Source organism: Uranotaenia lowii, chromosome 2, assembly GCF_029784155.1.
Source record: "Uranotaenia lowii strain MFRU-FL chromosome 2, ASM2978415v1, whole genome shotgun sequence".
NCBI lineage: Eukaryota > Metazoa > Arthropoda > Insecta > Diptera > Culicidae > Uranotaenia > Uranotaenia lowii.
The window spans coordinates 434289386-434310470 of NC_073692.1; the positions used below are offsets into that span (position 1 = coordinate 434289386).

The 21085-nt window shown below is 33.8% G+C and overlaps 4 protein-coding genes across 8 annotated transcripts in view; 1 reads left to right on the plus strand and 3 right to left on the minus strand.

Moving 5' to 3' along the window:
* The first annotated feature begins 358 nt into the window (after positions 1–358).
* On the plus strand, positions 359–1611 carry LOC129744137 (uncharacterized). The gene is made up of 4 exons (XM_055736530.1): positions 359–517; positions 589–859; positions 922–1088; positions 1156–1611. Exons 1-4 carry the CDS (start codon positions 376–378, stop codon positions 1473–1475), a joined length of 900 nt encoding a protein of 299 aa, XP_055592505.1. The 5' UTR covers positions 359–375; the 3' UTR covers positions 1476–1611.
* A 630-nt stretch (positions 1612–2241) lies between these two features.
* Positions 2242–21085, minus strand: part of LOC129744139 (uncharacterized) — a 32671-nt gene continuing 13827 nt past the window's right edge. Inside the window, exons 1-3 of one of the 5 annotated variants that reach the window (XR_008736831.1) lie at positions 3087–3213; positions 2596–2759; positions 2242–2535 (exon numbers count right to left, since the gene is read on the minus strand). Coding sequence is in view for 2 of the 5 variants with exons in the window: in XM_055736533.1 (XP_055592508.1) it covers positions 2321–2535; positions 2596–2742; positions 2803–2845 (405 nt within the window). In the remaining 3 variants the exon portion in view is untranslated. Of the gene's footprint in view, positions 2536–2595; positions 2760–2802; positions 3009–3068; positions 3228–21085 lie in introns of those variants that run through there. The other 4 variants (XR_008736830.1, XR_008736832.1, XM_055736533.1 and 1 more) reach the window with 4 other exon arrangements.
* LOC129744140 (uncharacterized) lies at positions 8623–9214 on the minus strand. The gene is made up of 3 exons (XM_055736535.1): positions 9097–9214; positions 8945–9031; positions 8623–8884 (listed from the first exon to the last, which is right to left on the minus strand). Exons 1-3 carry the CDS (start codon positions 9140–9142, stop codon positions 8670–8672), a joined length of 348 nt encoding a protein of 115 aa, XP_055592510.1. The 5' UTR covers positions 9143–9214; the 3' UTR covers positions 8623–8669.
* LOC129744138 (uncharacterized) lies at positions 11042–11617 on the minus strand. Its single transcript, XM_055736531.1, has 3 exons — positions 11524–11617; positions 11375–11461; positions 11042–11312 (listed from the first exon to the last, which is right to left on the minus strand). The coding sequence occupies exons 1-3, from the start codon at positions 11567–11569 to the stop codon at positions 11092–11094; spliced, it is 354 nt and encodes a 117-aa protein (XP_055592506.1). The 5' UTR covers positions 11570–11617; the 3' UTR covers positions 11042–11091.

Sequence of the window (21085 nt, forward strand, 5' to 3'; positions counted from 1 at the left end):
CCTTATCACTTAACCCTTCAAAACTCAGATAATTTTTTGCATAAAAATATCGAAAAAGATTTTTTGATAAAAAGCTATCTTTGTTTATCAGAAAATCAAATGGATGATGTTTTCACTTAAAATTGTACAAACTTTATTTATAATCCGGCTTAGGCATTTGGATTGCCTTTGTTATTTCTTTTTTTTTCCGAAAATTAATCTAAATTGTAACAATTTACCTCTTTCGACAGAAGATTGTTACATTACCATCTTTTCAACAAAAAAAAGATTACAAAAAAATGATAAAATATTACCTTGTTTCAATTTTATGCCAATTTTGCTAAACCTCTTCTTAATTCAGAGTTGGGCATTAGAGGGTTGAAAAAGATGCACTGAATGTTCATGTGCGATGTATTAGCAATGCAGTTTGCATTTGATAAGTTGCTGCCCTTCGTTAAAGTTCTAGTAAAAAAATTTGTAGAAGAGACTCAAAAGATGTTAGTCAAGATTATTTTTGCCAGCGTTTTCATATTGGGATGTAAGTACCTACGTTAGCCTCTTTACTATACATTTGAATCAGAATCTTGTAAGTTATAATTATTTTCAAAGGGACATGTGCCAATCCCATCAGTTCTGAGGAAAGTGCAGAGACCTCAAATCCGCAGCTTGATTTGCTTCAGATGCAGCTTCAACTACAGCTAACGTTACAGAAATTCCAGCGGAGCTGCGTCAATACAACGGGATCGGATGCCGGGTACTGGAAATTCGTGTCTTCCCTCGAAGATTTCCAGACGTGTGTCGTCAGCAAGTTTGACGTGGCTGAACTCTCGACGGTCATGCAGTCGCTAAGTCCCGAATCTCGCCTTGAAAAGATGAAAAAGTATTGATTCGAATGTCATTTTTGTGTCGGGGTTTCCCAATATTGATCAATTTTTTTTTCAGATTGTGTCCAGCGTTGAATGCAACCGTTCCATGTTTTGATGGCATTCTTGAAGGTATTGTCATGTGTACCGGGGAAAGTGACATTGCGACCGCCAAGAACTTGATGTACGACGTCATCTACGGAGTGCTAAAAGTGATGTGTGAAAACGAGGCAGTTTTTATGGAAGGTAAGGCGCATTTGTTACATAAAATTTAAGCTGATCAGTTGATGATAACGTGCTCTTTTCCGATCAGAGATGATTAAGCCGGAGTTCAGTATATGCGCAAATCGGGTAGCGGAACAAAGCGAAGACTGCACGGTTGCCAGTTTGACTCAGCCGGGAATAAAGCTCAACTTGGACGAAAAACAGTGTCAGGACTACGTGTGGAGTATGAAGTGTTTCGAAAACAAAATCAACGACTGTGGTTCTGCAGCTCTTGGGAAGTTCATTAACGCTTTTATGGAACCCATCTTGAAAATCAACAACTGCAATGTCAACACAGAGGCCGAAGGAGCCATCAACGATAATGAGATTAAAACATCTCCCCAAACAGCTGTCAGTAAGGCAGAATAAACGGTTGCCAGCTTATCGGTGAAATGTTTACATTTTAGGAGTAATTGAAAAAAAAACTCGATGGACATGGGTAGAATTCTAAAGCCAGAAGCTTTAATCATTGAAAGCATCAAATAGAGCTTGATGTATAAATAAAGTCTGTGTTTTGCATTTTCAACTCAACTCAACGTTGCTTTTCTACATATTTGTTACTGAAATTCAGATCATTTCAATTTAAAATTCCCCAAAAAGTACAGTTTTAGAGTTTGTCCTTTACCTTTTTGCAGTTTTATGATCAAATCATGCAGAGCTTACAGATGCTCAAAAGATTGCTTTAAATTTCCATGGCCTACTTGTTTTATCTTAAATATTAACATAACTCTGTTCTGTGACACTGTAAACTACACTATTAGATGACCAACTATTGTGTTGTGGAAGACTCAACCTTTTCCGATTCTACCACTTCAAAATAGTTGATCCGTGCTTGAATAAAAGTAAAGTATGTGATGAAAATGCTTCTAAAAACCCCTTCTCGCTCATTTTTTTCATATCTTGTTCTATCTAGCTATATTTTTTCAATTTTTGAAGTATTCCTACTTAAAAAAACTTAACATTCATCGGTCCAATTGGTAAAAAAATTATTTAATAAACAAAAAACCCAAGGGGATAATTTATTAGGTAACATTTTAAACATAAACAAAGCAAGAATTCAGAAATATTTGGAATCAACGAAAAGGCGCTTCGAATTTTTAAGACCAAAAGTGAAGATGAGCATATAGTTCATTTTTTTTATTTATTTTCATTTAAAAAAAACTCTATTAAACAGATTGTTCGACTACACCGTCAGCTTTCATTTCAGCATCGGCTTAGCAATAGAACTCTCCCTTGTAGGACTGTTTCATTCGTTTCGCTAGCTTCTTCATCGATTGGGATCCACATTTTTTCACTTCACGCTGCAAGCAACCCATCGCTTGTTCCAAAACGAGGCACCGAATGTCAGAGAAGAAGTCTTCTTCAACTGAACTATTAAGGACGCATTTTTTAAATGCATTGTCCAGTTGTAGAGGCCGTGTGATGCATTCTGAAAATTTAAAACATATAATGTCGTTGAGAATCTCACCTATCAAAACCTGCGGCTTACCATTCCTGCGAAGCGATCTGCCATCGATAAAAAGCTCATCCCAGCCATCCTGATCACAAGGCCCTTGCTCCTCGATTGAGAAATCATCGAACTCCTCAGATGATGAAACATATTTCCAAACGCCGGCATCGGATCCAGATAGAGTTACTTTAAAGATTTATAAACTTAAGATAAATGCTGAATCATTATTTATTCTAAGATTCTTACAGCCCAGTATGACAACAATTGCTAACATAATTTTTGATGACATTACAAATGCTCCTTATTTGAACAAATTTTTATGAACGATTTGAAACAAGTTATTAACTATGATGTCGAACTGAGACACATGCTTTATATATGCTTGAAAATCATAATTTCAGGATGAACTAATTCTCAGTAAAAATCGATTTACTTGATAACTTTTTTTTAAAGGTCAGATTAAAGTATTATGTAAACGTGAAAAGGTTGTTCCCCTTGATCATTTGACTAACTTTTTCTCTGTGAAATACCTGGAATTGGATTTTTGAAAACATTTGTTCAGGAAGTTTAATAATATTATTTACTAATTACTGTATCTGATAAGCAAAAAAAAATACTCGAAACTAATTCGGTGCACTTTGCTATGGCGATAATGAGGAGGAGTTGGGCTTGTGATATAGCTCAGTTGGCAAGTCTGTTGTCTGCTGAGCCGATGTCCGCGAGTTCGAGCCCAAGAGTAAACATCGAACACAGTTGTACCGGATGAGTTTTTCAATACCGATCCGCCAACTGCAACGTTGATAAAGTCGCGAATGCCATAAAGATGGTAAAACGACTATAATCGAAACAAAAAAAAAATAATGAGGAGAAGAAAGATTTGCGTATCTTAGCAAAAAAAAATCATGGTATGAATAATATTTATCAATCAAACTGTTTGATTACATAACATTATCATCACTCCTCTCCATCTTTAATTTCTTCGTAGTGTTCAAATGATGGCTCAAAGCAAACATGCTAATAAGACTGCTACAAAAAATTACTTTTTTCTCCCATATGTTTTTATCGATGCCTTTTGCGTCACCAAGCATCAGTGTAAACATTTAGACGATTTGGTTGACTCCTGAGTTAGCTAAACGTATTTTTATTTTGTGTAGAAATTTATATGGAAGAAAAAAAATTTTCACATTGAAATATCCATAAAAAGCTTGTAATAAAGTTGGTCTTTGATTTTTGGTTTTGATTATCTTAAGATTCATTTTTTGCTAACATGACAAGCAACTAAGCATTTCTTAAAAAAATTTATAACCATTTGAAAATAAAACATCTGAATTCATCGATAAGTCATTTAAAATGGCAGGATTTACTCGCTAGAGCTTTTTATAATTTCATGAAACGTTTTGGCAAATCATAAATAAATCATTTTATTCCCTGGCTATGCAAAGCAGTTTTTTGACATTTTTTAGTCTCACCCTACCGTTACACAGCTTTGAATAAAAATTAAAAAAAAATTGAATAACATCTAATATCCTTTCTGGGGTACTAATTAGGTTTGTGTTTTGTTCATGTTCTCGATCAACCCTCAAATAAAACTTTGTGGACTGTAAAACACTGGGGGTCACACTACACTTCGACTGCACTTTATTCCCGTTTTCGACCGTGGGGGAAGCCTTTAATCTGCCCGGACTTGGTGTTTCGGATCGATTAGAAAACGCGTCGATACTGCTGTTGATTGGTAGGTAAACTGACCGTATTCAAATATGTTTTTTGTTTACGTCTCTCCCAAACTGAGCATAAAGAGAGACTATGAATTGGTGAGCAGTGAGTTCGTGAGTGGCTCCGCTCATGCTTTGACATTTCACTAGGGGTGCGCAAAAAAAAAAAAATTAAACTTATTTTCATTATCAAACAGTTCACATCAATTGTTCTGCAAAAATCAAGGAATATTTTTTTATTCAAAGTCATATTTTTTGCTTAATCAGAACTGGATGAATCGCTTCCAAAATTTTTATTGATATTTCTGGCAGCAAAAACAATAAAAAAAATATTGGAGGTGTAAAAATTTAAGAATTTGCAATTTTCACACAAAGCTTGTAGCGGTCTAATGCCCACATATCCCAAAAAGTTGCACGTGATATAAGAGGAAGTATCGCTTGCATTCCAATATAAAGATATGCAATCGTCGATCACTTGGTACATTTTTCCAAATTCTGTGGTGCAGTTAGGCTCTTCTGTTGCTGAAAATGTTCTACCATTTCAAGAAAACGTTTTTGAATTTTCATTCTCTTCATCCCATTTTTGTATCTTCAACGGTAAAACGCTTTAAAAATGATTAAAAAATATTTGAAAATACTACACTCTTCAAACCTAAAGTTACCTTAGTAACATAGATTAAGCCAACTAGTGTTGAAATGTTTTATTATTGTTTTATTATGGCATTTTCTATGCAGCTAGTTATATAAATGTTTTATTATGGTCATGGAAAATGCTTAGATCCTTGTTTCAACCATTTGTTCTCTGGTAGTTCTGAAACGGCTAATATAGATTTTACTTAATATACTGTTTTAGTTGTTTAGAAAGAGTTCTGAATGCTCTATTAAAACTTCAATAAAACATAAGCTAAGAAGTTTGTTCCAAAATTTTCTCGCTCAAAATACGGTTTAAGACTTTTTGTTCATTTCCAATGAAAATAAGCCGTTTTTAAAAATGAATGATGTTTTCAGCATATTACGATTGGCACGTTATAACGAGCCCATGGGCCGTATCTTAGCGAGTTCAGTATTATTTTTAGCGTAAAATCAAAGTTCAGATTCTCCTCTATCGATGTGTCAGAAAATATTGTCTTATTAGTTTTTCTCTGCTTGGGGCACCTTATTGAAACGGGTTTAAAATTTTCATCGAAATCAAGAAAAACCTAAATTGTCAAATTTTCACGATGCAGTGGTATTTTAAGAATAAATTCATACTCGCCATGGCCTATCAAAGCATTCAAAACATATTGGTAATATGGCACGTATTAGCCACACGGGGCGTCATATGAACTTTCCCCCTATTAGTTGAAAGGGCTCAACGAGTACAAGCCGAATTTCGCTGTTTTACCTTCCGTTGGAACTTTGGGAGGGGGGGGGGAGGGGTGATAAAGAACAAGCGCTGAATGTTTTTAATGAAAAGCATAAAACTCAGAACTGACTTGGAATGTAACTTTGTCAGTTCGATGCATGATTTTTCGGCCAAATTTTCTTTTTTTTATACATGTGTGTGATGGGAATATTATACAAAGCTTGAATCAAAACCGCACTTTTGAACCTCCAGTTGAGATCTAAATATTTCTTTACAGCATGAAATGTGTGATTGATCGATCCACAATTTCATTTCTCACTTTCTGAGTAGTCTCAATTCAAAGTATGTAATACACAAAATCCCTGAGAAACAAGTAAAAATCTTACCTACCTCCGAGCGTTTCAAATAGTATGGAGGTTTCAGAAAATAGTGGAAGATTGAATTCACTTTTGGCGAGCGAAAATGAGCTTGGAACAGGAATACGCGCCACTACATTGATCAGCGAGCTTTGCTTTGCTTCCTATTAGAAACTCTGGATAGTCGTTCTTAAATAGCCTACTCACAATAAAGAAAAAAAATTGAAATTTTCGTTTATCTGTCAGTGTCAATCCCATTTACCAAAAATGTATCAAATTTGTTCGTTTATTAATTATTGGAAAAGATCTCGTGTAACATTTAAATCGGGTGAAACTAGGAGTTAACTCGAAATGAAAAAATTGAAATTTCCGAACATAAAATAAAATCTTATTCAACAAATTACAGATGCACCGAATAGTGGCATTCGGTGTACGACCTAATACCGAATATTTCATTTATTCGATGAAAAGAGTATTCGGTCTAATATTCTGTCAAGGTCAAACAAAAGTGATTTTTTAAATTTTCTTCTATTTCTTCCATATAATTGGCCTATTTTTGAGTCAATTATTTTCAACCAGATGTGTAAGACAAAAAATCTTCTTCAAACATGGGTCTCTCGTCCATCCGAGAATTCATGAGTTCGAATGAATTCCAGCACGCACCATCAGCTATCGTACTTTTTATTACAATTCTGGACGATTTTATGAAAAATTTGGAAAAAAAACTGAACAAATCTGAACAAAATCTAGACATTATTCAAAAACATACAAGAAGAAAGTGATATAAAATGAGTTTAGATTTTTCATAGAACCAGCAGCGCCCAAATCGTATCTAGGGGAGATAAGGGCATAATGGCCACCTTAAGGAAAACGCTCATCTAACCATAGAAATCAGCTATAATATGTGAATTACATCATTGTTTCGTGTTCAGCCACTCAAATAGTCTATTGCCTAATTGGATGAAACTTGAAAAAGTAGATAAAAATGTTTAAAAATACATTTTAAAATTTTTTGCCGAAAGCTGAAAACCAGTCATTGTAGGGGCATAATGAGAACCCTCCTGGGGCAGAATAAGCACCATTAATCAGGGCACGATGAGCATTTTCTGCCGGGGAATCTAGCAGCGAATTCGACTCAATGAAGTCAACTGAATAATGAAGCTACAGCTTAACTTGTATCGTCAGACGATTTGGCCTATGGGTTAGATGTCGGAGAGGTAGGCTCGAGTTCGATTCCTGGTCAAGGGGATTTTTTTTTCATTTATTATTCATGGTCGATGCATTCTGCACTAAACGGTGAGGCGTAGATTCATCATACAATGCAATAACAAAATAATCAAGGTCTGTTTGTAGAATTCAAACAATTAACACATGCTTATACATTATGTTTCTGGTGTTTTGTTTGACGGAGGATGCTACTAGCCGTATAATGTTACAATAAAACAATCAATCAAGGAATGGTATGTGAAAAAAATCCCCTCAAACAGGAATCGAACTCGAGTATACATTACCTGATAGGCCAAATCGACAGATGAAACAAGTCAAGCTGTAGCTCTATTATTCAGTTGATTTCATCGAGTTGAATTTGCTGCTAGATTATACGGCAGAAAACACTCATCTTGCCCTGATTGATAGCCCTCTGTTCGCCCCAGGTCAACAAATTTAAGTAAAAACGCGTTTTAAAATTGATTAAAGTACAAAATCAAAAATTTTATGGTGTTGAAAATTGAGAAACAATGTGTAAATCATGTTGCAGTGCGTACATTTCAGATCAAGATGATTTTAAGGTCATAAAAGCTTATTTGGTGGTGCTCAAATTTTAATATTTTCGTCACTTGAGAACCTAGCTGGTTATTATTTAATATTTCTGTAAAGATGAAAACGATATTTCTTTTTTGGTTAAAAATTAATACTATAGGTAGTACGAAACAAATCCTCATGAAAATTTGTTTAAGAAAATACGTACTTTTGTAGAAAAAAAGAATGCTTATTATGCCCTGGGTGCTCGTTATGCACTTACCTCCCCTAAGGATGCTCAATTTAAAATTAACTCTTAAATTCATTTATGGTTACAAAAATTAAAACTTAAAGTTTGTAAAGTTTGTTTGAGAAATTTGAGTTTTTTATTGTAAGGAGTGTATTCGAAAAACGATGCAACACTTAGTTTTGTGAATAACTGAATGGAAATTGATGAAATTTTCAGAGAAACTCCGTAGCAATGTAATGTTTACATGATCCAAATTTTGTCAAGTAGTTTTTGAGATAGCGTCTGATGAATATATTCATAGACCAAAATTTTTGAGCAGAATCATGAAAAATTCTGGAACGTTTTGGGGGTTGTTTGACCCCCAAACAGCTAGAAATCAACTATTTGACCAAAGTTCATGTTATAAATTGCTGTAAGAGTCGTAGGGAATCTAATATTGAGCTAAAATTTGGATAAATATGAGGATGACTGATTCCATGAAAATAAAGAATATGATTCCACCTCTGAAGGTTTAATCAAGCGCAATCCGAACATTTGCAAAAAATCGGTCGAAAGTGGGTGCCATTGTATGGGAGAACTTTCTTATGTTTACGTCTTTCTTCGCTTGGTACGGACACAAAAAAACCTATTAAAACTCTTTTCACAAAGCTTGATACTTTATTTACTGTCTGATTTTGTACCTTCAGCCACATTCATTCCGAACCTTCATCTGCCTAACAGTTGTTATTTGTGATAACAGGTGCCATTATGGCATTCGCTTGCTGCATGATCCCTGGAGTACTGCATTTGTTTATTTTGTTATGCAGACATTTGATAACTTCTGACAAAACGCGGCATTCGATGTTAGACGGGATATCATAATCAATTGTGCTAGACCCAATGCATCCATCGATGGCCGCATATATTTGTTTTTTGTTGGTGATACAATCTGGAAATTTTTGATCATATTATTTTGTTTGAAAATGTTAGAGATTGTCATTGAATTTACCTTGGGACGACCTTTTAATGCGTTCGCTCGAATATGGTGAATCTTTCAGCCTAGAAAACTCGAAATTAATAGGGTCAGCAGAAATAACTTGAAAAAAAAAAATGAAAAACTATTATATGAAATTGAAACGTATGCTAGCTTATTTTACTTACATCCCACTGCTAGCAATACTACCAAAAGAATCCTTAGAGCGATCATTTTTTAGAAGTGTAGCGTGCTTTTCAATGGCTGATAAAATTCTAAAATCTAAGAAAAAATGTAAGGTTTAAATACCTTTTGATCATTCAATAATATTATAGGGGAGAGTGGGGTATCATGGGCCACTTTTTTTCTTTGTTTCATAACTTCTTTATTAGAAAAGATAAATTGAAAAAAATAAATGGAAAGGTTTTTTACATTTTTGAGGTATCATTAGGCATTTTTTGTTATTTTTTAAATATAATAATTTCCCCAGTTTTGACTGTTTTGAAAAAAGTTTTTTTTTTGGATTCTGAAAAACTGTGGGGAAACGCAGGCCACCAAATCCAAATTGACTAGATAGCTTGCAATGTTTATGAGTTGATCCAAAACTGAAATTTCATAATTCATTTAGTAGTTTTAAAGCAATTTCAGATGAGGAAACTAAAAAGAGAGTTGTGTATGATCGAATAGATCCTAAAACCTGGCTCGCGAACGTTTCGGCAAAATTCCATACATAGAATTTTTGTTCGACTCTATCGCATTAGAAAAGATGGACAAAACATTTTCCATAATTCTTCATTTGGCATAAGAAAACTTTACAAATAGTAATAACGTTTTTATGTTCTGAACGTGTAAAAAACACCAAAATATAGGTGGCCCAAGATACCCCAAAAAATGTGGTCCAAGATTCCCCACAAGCAATGATTTGCAAATTGGTTGCATTTGTGTGACCTATTTATGTTTCATCGAAAATTCCTTTTCGACGTGAAAGAACATGACAAAACCAAGAACATAAGCGTATGAGCATATTTTTGTTATATACTTGAGGTCTCGCACGGATGCAATTTGCGGGTGCTTGTTTAATTACTTAAGTACATTTTTCTACGCTAGTTTCACAAAAGAAGCATATGATACGTACATAAGTCAACAAAATATAGAAAAACATGCTTATGCAAAGCGACAACGATGACAGTTGAATTGGGATTTTTATCTCAACACACAGCTGAGATATTTGAAGTGGCCCACGTTTCCCCATGGCCCACGTTACCCCACTCTCCCCTACCTAAAACGATAGCTTTTCTTTTGTTCGAGAACGCTTTGTTCCAGGAATATTTACAATCAGGCTCAGATCAAAACAATTTACAGTAATAGAAACGCATTTGCGTTTTATTGTTTAATCTTTGCTTTGATGCTCTTTTAAAAGGTTAACACATAAATAACAATCATTGTTTATTTTTTCAACTGTGCCTTTAAGAAATTCACGGAAGCCATTTCCGTTTGATTAATGTAGGCAAACTCAATTGGGTGGTCTAAAAACGAGACGTGTTTCGGAATCTAAGGCTTGGCAAATATTGTTTTTCATTTCTAAGACGGTTTTGTGAGTAAATAAACGATGTAAGAAAACTTTTACTAACAAATCGGCTAGCTATGATTTGAATTTTGCAGTCGCTTTCTTGGGGATATATTTTGAATTTGAAAGACATTTAGTCATTAAGTTAATTTTTTGAATATGAAGAATGTCTTGGCTACTTAATTTAAAAAAGAAAAAAAATCACATCATTGTTTAACTTTCTTTTTTCATTTGGCAGTAGATGATTTTTCGTTCCTATATACGACGAGCATTGATGCTGTTTCATAAAAGCTTCCTTGACTTGTTTCACTAGTGACACCTTTTGTTGAGATCCACATCTGCTAACTTTACGCTGCAATCAGCCAATGGTTTTTTTGTCCAAAATGACGCACTTTGTGTCAGGTAACATTACAATTCATCTTGATTTTGTTCTTCTCTTTTCAAGATGATAAATCTTATTCTAATCATAGTTCAGAACTAATAAATTCAAGCGTTAAGATCTTTCTCTATTTTATTTTGTTTCGGGCACAAAAAAAATTTTTTTAATACTTTTATATAACATTTATATTTGATTCAATGTCTATCTCTGTATCTAAAGAAAAATGTCTTCCTTTGCCTAACAATTATTTTCTGCTTTAATAGGCGCCATGATGGCATTGACTTGCTGCATGATTCCTGGAGCTCCACATCTGTTTACTTTGTCACGCAAACATTTGATAACTGCATACAAAACGCGACACTCGATGTTAGACGAAGACGGTATATCATAATCAATCGAACTTGATCCAATACAAGCATCAAAGGCTACATATATTTGTTTGGTGTTGGTGATACAACCTGGAGATTTTTTGATCATGTTATTTTAATTTGGAAAATTTCGAGCTTGTAATCAAATTTACCTCCGGACGACCTTTTAATGCGTTCAACCAAATATCCTGGGCCCTTCAGAGCAGAAAACTCGAAATTTATAGGGTCAGCCGAAATTACTTGAAGAAAATAAATTATATGTATTTGAGAATGGTATTATAACGATATTTAGGTTACTTACATCCCACTGCTAGAACAACAACCAAAAAAATTTTTGAAGCGATCATTTTTAAGAAATATTGCGTGTTTTTCGATAACTGAATGGCTCCCAATATCTATCAAATAGGTAGAAAGACTAGGTTTATATACCTTTTGATCATTGAATAATTTTATTTTTATAAACCATTGCTTTGTTCAATAACGCTTTATTCTAAGAACTTTTGCACAGTGAGTGATAGAAACGTTTTTAACGTTTTGCTCAATCATTGTTTGTTGCTCCCATAAAATAGGTGGACTAATATTACATGCCTACTGTGCCTTTAGGAAATTCATAAAAAGTATTAACGTTTGATTAATGTATGCAAATATTCGCACGTCATATATCGATAGGCACTTAGTAAATATCCAATAGGGTGATCCAAAAACGAGATGTGCTCCGCTTGAGGAATATTTGTCTTACTTATTTGAAGATTTTTTTTTGCAGTGATATAAACAGCGTTAGTATTAACGAATCTGTCGGAGGACTCAAAAACAACTAACCGATCAGCTTTTTTTCACGTTATTATTATTTATCATATATAACGGTATTCGCTCGTTATTTGGACGCTTTATAATCGGACAAACTCGGTATTCGGACATTTTGAGGGGGCTAAGGCTCTATACATGAGAGTTTTCTTCAAAAATGTTCCATTTTTCAAATGTTTACAATAAATACAGACAGTTGTATTATTTTAAGCATTTTTTGTATTTTCTACTTTTGTATATTCAGTTCACTTTGCTTGTTTTACTTCTAACAACCTTAACCCTCCAAAGCCGTTCGGGTCAATATGACCCGAAGCGCACATTTCAAACATCTTTATCATCATTCCAATATACTGATGAACTGGTTGTTTTGACAGACCAAGTATGTTCTATGAAAATAATGATCAAGTTAACGCCAAAAAATTAAAATTTGAGTTTTTAAAATCGGTTCATTGAGAAATGAAATACAGCTAAGCACAGCCAAAACTGGATGTCGTTTTTTTTAAGTAAGACTTTTTTCTACCGGAAGCTCGGTCATAGCGGTAAAAACTTTCATTGGATCCCAACATATCTATACATTGTCGGATAGATGGATTCTTGAAAATTTCATAGATCAATGAAATAATTAAATACAGAAAAGCTGTCAGAAGTTATGAGTATTTTAAAAATAAAATTGATTTTTCGGACTTTTAACTTTCTGAACCAGTTTCTGAAAACCTGATAATACATATCAACTTTATTTTGAAATGTTGAGTAATTAGAATAAATTACCTTCACAATGAATATAATATCATCAAAATCGGTTAACATTTACAGCCAGGAGAACGAAATCAAATTACAACTCATATTTCCCCGAAACGGATATTTAGCGAACGGCTTTGGAAGGTTAAGATGAAAAACGGGTTTGAACGGAATGTCGGTTTTTCTCTACCTTCGACAATCGAACGTTTTCGAAAATCTCTCTGGCCCCAACAGCGTCTGATTATCGAACGAGTGCTGAATATCGACTTGCAATGATTAGATTTTAAATGCTGCACGATAAAATCCTACCTACTTGAAGGGTGCCCTACATCAAATTTCAACCCAGAAAAAATGCATTATAAATAACCTAAATTACCTAATTGAAAAACTCACAGTGGCAGAATGACTAAGTTATTTTCTCATGTCCCGTTGAAAAACTTTTATATATTTTCTTTGAAGTTCGAGCAAAATAAATTTCAAAGTATCTCTTTGAGTGACTATTTTTTCTTAAATTTAAAAAAAATACAATACATAGTCAACAAAACAGCAAAAATACGCAACGGGAGTCATTCTAAAGCGTTTGCAAAGTGATGCAATTTTATTTGGGATACCTTTCAGCGTTTGAGTAACGTGAAATTGGAAGAGTTGCAAAAATTTATTCATTTAATGTAATAAACATTTTACGAATGATTTTGAGTTGTCAGGAGTTTTGTCTTTTTCAATCAAATTTCTAGAACATAATCAATGTTAATGACATTTTTTATTTAAAAAATATAATATTCATATCGTTATTTGAATTTTGTTTAGAATTTGGCTGTAGAGGATTTTTCGTCTCTACAAACGATGGTTTGGCGCATCGGAGTTGTTTAATAAAAGATTCCTTGATTTGATTCACTAGCGACATCATCCGTTGAGATCCACATTTGCTCACTTTGCGCTGTAAACAGCCAATGGTTTGTTCCAAAATGACGCACTTGGTGTCGGAGAACAAATCCATTGCAATTGATCTTGAAAGCACGCAACCATCGAATGCATCGTACACCTGTTCGGTGCGTGTGATACAACCTAAAATCGTCAATCACATGTTAAGCCGTTAAGAAATTCTATACTTAGATTTACCTTTTCGTTTGAAAGACGACCTTGCATCGGGTATGATTTCTTCCCACTCATCATATCTTCGGTCACAAGGTCGGCGTTCATCCTCGAGTGGAAACTCTTCAAGTGAATATTCATCGAATCGAGAATCCTCGTATGAAGAAACATATTTCCAAACGCCAGCGTCGGATCCAGATAAAGTCACTTTAAAATGAAGAAGGCTTTAGAACTGTAGAATTGTATAATGTTTTGATAGCAACTTACTTTCCAACGTAATAAAAACTATCAATGTAATCTTTGGAATCATCATTTTTAACAATGGTCTACAAAGCTGCTGCTTATTTGAATTTAAGTGAACGAATGATTTCCAATATGCGAGCTATAGGCCTATTGACTAGCAATATTTATATTCGATTCGATTGTTTTTGGATTCACAAATTCCCAGAATAAATCGGTTATTTTGATAACGCTTTTCATCGAGGGAAACTTTTTTGATCAGCGCTAACAACGGAACATAATCACGTTTGAATATTAAAAAATCAACAACAAGTGAATGACTTTTAGAAAGAATAAAGTAGATTTTATGCATCAAAACATCAATTTTGATTAAAATTTAACCTATAATCCCTACACTGCACAATGAGTAAAAATAACAAAATGATGAACTTGGTCATTACAATGAAAAATTACATTTTTTACTACTCCTAACTTGTTTTTACATTTTTATTTTAAAAATAGGACATCTATCAACGACAAATCATTTTCGAATTCTACTCTTTGATGCGAAGAAATGCTCTTGAAAACTGACAGCGAAAATGGAACCGAAGATGAGATGGGCCGGCAGCTCCACTCGATTATTCCAAAGGTAAGCCCTAAACTATGGTTCAATAGGTTGTGCTTGAGTCGGGATTTTATTCGAATATTTTCCCGTCTCATGTCCAATCATTGTTCCTCAAATGCGTTTCTCTATCGTTTTAATCTTGCTGAGAGCAATATATGTGGTTGTGGTCAAGATAACAAGGTGACATCGAGAATATTGTTTGGTCGTGTGAGTACCATCTTGTCGCCAGGGCGAATTTGATAGACTCCCTCCGGGTCCGAGGAAAACCACTCAGCACCCTTGTGAGAGATGTACTAGCTGCGATAGACATTGATTACATGCTCGAAATCTCTTTTTCTCAAAGCTATAGACCTTGATTTATAACAATTTCTTCTTCACTATATCAAAACCTATTGAAAACAATGAAATGTTATTACAAAAACCTAACATTGGTTCTTTAAAACCTACGAAGAAAATAAACAAATTGTAAAAAATGGGTTAATGTAAAATTTCAACTTTTTTTATTCTACAACGTTGTCGCATATTTGATTTACTTTGTCATTATGAACTGAAAATTGAGGTAGTAAGAGCAGGTTCACTGGTGTTGGAAAAAAGTGGTAGAAATTTTGACATTTTGAAAATTTTACCGTGCAAAAATGTTTTCAAAATATTGGGACGTTGTATTTTTTTACAACACTGTTTATATTTTAGCCGTTTTAACGAGCCTATAGTAAACAAAGAGACGAAATGCACGATTGGAATTTTTGATTTTCTGCCAGTGTCATTCCAATCGAGCAAAACCAAGCAGTATTAAAGGCAGCCCTACAGCAGGGTTCCAAGCTCATTATTTCAAAAGGGATCAGATTGTGCCTCTTTGTTTACTATAGATTCTTTAAGCCGTATGTGATAGAAATATTGCTATTTTTGCATCACAGCGTGCGAAAATACAACACGTGTTGTAAAAAACTAGAAGGCCACAGATCTTGAAAATGTTTTTGCATGGCAAAATTTTCAAAATGTGCCGTAAGTGTCAAAATTTCTACCACTTTTTCCCAACACCATTGAACTTGCTCTAAGTAGTTACAAAAATTGTCTTCATGCTGAAAATTGTCTCTCCCTCTCTTAGAGCAAGTTCATTGACTCTCTCTTATGATCTACAACTAAAATGATCAAGTAGGCGTCGCGGGTTGAAAATACAACATGCGTTTTTCGTAGCTGTAAACTTTAGATCACAAATTTTAATGAATAAATACATATATTGTTCTTCTGATGCCGATTGTGTACTATTCCACAATTTCAAGGTGTAGCAGTGAAGAGTTACATTTTTCTTTAAATTGGCGAATGTTTAAAAGGTGTGAACTGTGAAAAATTTGCTTTCCAAAGACGGCGCCCTTCGAATGGGAAAAGATTTTCATTTCTCAATGTGCATCTTGGGATCTACAGTCACAGAAAATCTGAAATTTGTAAAATAGAAGGATGCTTTTGGGGGATTTTCCAGTTTGAACAAAGTGTGATTCAAAATGTAGAATTCTTGAATGTTCCAGATCACACTTCCAATGCTATGAATTTGTAACTGAGATTTGAAAAAAATGTGTTTTGGTCAAAATGATGTAATACATAAAAGATTACATAAATGTGTATGTGTGAAGTGTGTGTTTGTGATTATTCGAAAAATGATGTTCGGATTACATGGTCATCGATTTGAATTTTTTTTTTGGAAAATTGTATTTTTAACCGTGAAAAGTATACAAAGTGGTCCGTAATTTTAGCCCCGAGGGCATCGTCGCAAAGAAATCTCTTTGCCCGATTGCTGCGATTTAGAGTAAATTCGTTGGAGAAAAACAAAGGAACATCAACTATAAAAAAAAATGAACTCTTGCTGGATTATAAAAGCTTGTTGTCTAGGAACTAAAAACCGGTGAAAAAAGAAATTAGGAAGATTTTTGTTCTGTGGGGCTGAAAATATCATTATCATAACATCATAATCATTTTTTCATAGAATCAATAAGCAACAATTATTGGATGGTGCAGGGATGCCCGCATACGAAAAAACTCTACCTCAAATAATCAAAACGATATTTGAACAGCTCCTGTAATTGTGACTGTTTATATAAACATAGCTGTTGGGTACAACTATGCAAATCGAATAAAGAAATTTTAAATAAAACGATTCAAACCAAGCCTCCACGTTCATATGAAAAGTCACGTTAATGGTGAATTCAACTGAATGGTTTGAACAATTAACCAACGTTTTTCATCAACCGTAAAAATCATCTCGAACGATTACTGCTAACGTCCATACAATTCTGACACTTCTCAAATCTCTGGATGGCAGCCAGGTGCCAGGTGGTTTTGTCAAAAATCAACACAACGCGTAGAAGAAATAAGGATTTTTCGGACATCTAAGAATTTATGGAAATTATATGCAGCTATTCATAGATTGCATGAACAAAGGCGAAATACAGGTGCGCAATCTGCCCTGATCTATGCAACAATCGTCCGCAGCTTCTTGACTGGTATGCAGCTCATATAAAAAACACCACCAGATGATAGTTAAAACACCATTTAACTATATATCTGAATATTTATACTTTATTTATACTGTATATCTGAACCGAAGATTACTTTCGGAAAAAAACGACTTTTACTTGTTTTATCACAGATTTGTACAAGTTCTCATAGTTCGATTACAAATGCTATTATAATTGGAAATTTGTTTTTGAAGCCAAATTTCCAAAAATCAGGACAATTCGAGAGTTTTGGAAAAATCAAGACAATCTCTCGAAAATCAGGACAAATCCTGATAAATCAGGATACCTGGCACCTCTGATGGCAGCTGTCATGCAGTTCCGAGAAGACGAAAAAGGAAAAGAAGAAATTTGAGAATTTGATTTTGGTGTTCGGTTTGAAACCAAACAGCAACTCGAACGAATTTTTGATGCTGAATATCAAGAATTCTTGCGAAATTGCTGTTGATCTGCTTAAATGGACCACAAAACCGGCGCACCTGAGGGTGGAGTCAGCACAGCCCAACGGTTAGGCCAAAATATGCATAATATTTCAGGTGAGTGCGTTTGTTTTTCTATTTTCGCCTGCTTATGGGGTAGCTAAACATCAGCTTTCCAATTTCCTATATGTTTCTGACTGTTCTGTTTTTTATTTCATGTTAGTGTCGCCGAATTGGGATTGGGCCTGCTAAAAAGAATAAAGCCTGCTCTTCACTCTTACACAGATTTCCATAAGAATGACAGCTAATCGGAGTGAAATCGGAGTGAAGGCTATTTCTCTCTCGGTTTATCACACGAGAAATCGTATACCGGGACTGCGAGCGCGCCCATCGCCCATGCTAGTTTTTTATTCAGCCCGAGTTCCCCGACCGTGGGGGATGCCCTTGCTGGTGTAGCGATTGGCCCTGCAATGCAGATTTCGGACCAAATGCCAATGTCTATGCCCACATCATTCACCATTGATAATGGATAAGGTACGCAAGGTGAATCAGAGAAATAATTAAAAAGATCCTGATAGCTGTAAATGTAAGTTAATAGAAAAATAAAATATAGGTAAAGTGAAATCGAATAACTTTATATGAAATCCGAAACTCCGAAAAATATTCCCTATTCGCCATTAACGCATACGGTTCCCATAACCATCAGTATAACACTGGAAGAACATTTTGTGGAATCGTGATTTAACTATTGCTGTAAACGTTCAGTTTCAAGCATACTTCAAGGAAAACTATAACGATAACTGTTGTAAGTTCTAAATATGTTTCCATAAGCGGTTTTGGGACGTTGTCTTAACTGTTTGTATTACAGTTCTTCCATATAAGTGTTTTAACAGTTTTTAACAGTTACATAACCTAACAACATATTTAAAATACAGTCATTTTGGAATTCACGATTCAAGCAATGTATTTCACAATTTCAATAATTGTTTGCTTAACTTTTATTTACGCTTCATAAAATCGTCGATAGACTATTTCAGAAATCGTTTGGTTACAATCCTTATTTATGCGGGTGATCACCATCATCAGTACAACAAAATCATCTAATTGAAATCAACTCAGGCTGCCCCTTTCACGCATTCCCGTTCATGTTGAATAGTTAATAATCTAATTTCATTGAACATGAGTTTTTGTTTATACATATTTCGTTAATTCTATTTGCATGTAAAATTTCCATGAATAAATCCATTCAAAAACCTATATGAAACAGATTTATGGGTCTCGTGAGATTTTTGCACCTTAATAAAGAGTTTTTTTTACTGAATCAAAGTAATTGAAAAATTCCCTTTAATTCAACAACGGTATAAGAAAAGTTTGGATACCGATATTTCAATAGCAACTTACTATAATCTTCAGTAAACGTTTTCGATTGATCAACCGAAAACGCTCACTGAAGAAAATTGTACTTTGCTATTGCAATACCGGTATCTGAACTTTTCTTATACCGTGGTTGAATTTGAAGGAATCTTTCGATTGCTTTTATTCAGTAGAATTATTAGTAGAATTGTATAGTAGAACCAAGTGGGCTCACAACTATTATGTGTTGAGTAATTTTTTTTTTATGTATCAGATAATCCCTTCTATGATTACAATCACGGTCACGGTGTGCATTTTGGTACCACACTAATCTTCAAGAGCGGCACTTGAAATAAATTTTGAATCCATAATCATTATGAACCAAAAAACTCTTAACAGATGCTTGTTTTATTCAACATGACACACGAAATAACATGATGATCATTTAAGAAAACACTTATGTATTATAAGAGAAAAGCAAGCTCTGAAGAAATATTAAATGTATTTCTTAAAACAAAATTAAAGTTAACCATTCAAAAAAGCATTTCGGATTTTGGTTTGAAGATAAAGTTGACTTAAGCAAGTTGGGGTTTAACACCTCCAGCTTAGCTTGATTGACTGCTTACGTCCACCTTAAATCATTAAACCCGAAATGTTTCAAATAATATTTTAGTAATGAATGTTTAAAAGTTCTTTGAAGTTTTCGCTTAATTAAATTTTAATGAAGGTTAATACATTTCGCTTTCCATGATCGCTGGCGTGGCTCCTTAGAACGAGTTCCACATCGCCAATGGTTGCTACTCCGTGATTGACCGAGGCCATCAGTTTTGTTCAGAGGTCAAATGAATAGAGCCTGGGATTGGCAACACATTCACAATGCTCAAATCTGATGCTCTCTCTTTTTAGATCAATAACGGCGCCGGCCACGCCCTAGTAGTCAATGGATAGATTGGAAAATATAGAAAAGGATGAAAGATCAATCTTATTCTTTAGGACCGAGGTCACCTCTGCATCCTACTAGTAAAATAATTTTGGTTTGGAGGTTTGGGTAAAAAGAGGTGATCGGAGGACACTTTTGACTATAGTAATTAAAAACTATCAAATCTTTTCTTCTAAACTCCTACTATTGACTCATGAAATTAGTTTAAGACTTTTTCTCTTATATATTTCCTATCTCAATTTTACTTTAAATATCACTCCTAAAACTTAATTTCAAAAAATCTGCTTTCATTTTAAAAATTAAAAAAAAAAGATCTAATTCTCATTTAAAAGAAATGAAATGTATTGAATAAACAAGTTGAATACGTGTTTGACGAATTTTGAGATCTATCGCAAATAAATCACAAGTGTAACTATACTTTACTGTTTTGGTTGAAAAATAACAAAAACTAGTGTAAAATTTATTGATTTCCTTTCGTGTTTACTGGCTCTAAAGTAAGAAAAAAATTTTTTGGGAGGAAACCTAAAAACAAACCTTGAACTTTTTTGTTTGGAATATTTCAAAAAATTATAACTAATATAGGATTAAAATTAAAAAAAAATTAAAGCGAAGTGTATCTGTTGAACAACATTATCCAGTAAACGAGGTTATCCTTCCGGCTCAATAAAACCATAGAAAAGTAATTATTTCGTAGTTTCTCAAAAATTGAACACCAATTTGAGTAAGTTTTTCTTTTGAGTTCTAAACGTTATATTTTTATTAAATTCTCTATTTCCCTGATATATAAAATAAATGACTAGTGAAAAAAATTAAAAAATCTGTGATTTTGATACTCATTAACATTATACTATATATATATGTATATATATAACATTATACATTATACATTATATAATAAAAAAAAAACCATTTCCGCAGAATTTGATAAATGAATAAACACATTTTCAAAACAAATTTAGAGTTGTAGACAACTGCTTACTTGCTGACGTATCAGTTCAATTGCGAAGAAATTCTAATGAAAAATAATAACTATACATGAGTTCACGCCGTGTTTTACTTTAAATAAATGAACGCCCAGGGATTTGTTTTTGCATTTATTACGTTCCTAGATATACCAACGCAATATGCGGGAGTAAATGAATCATATGTTTATACAATAGGACTCT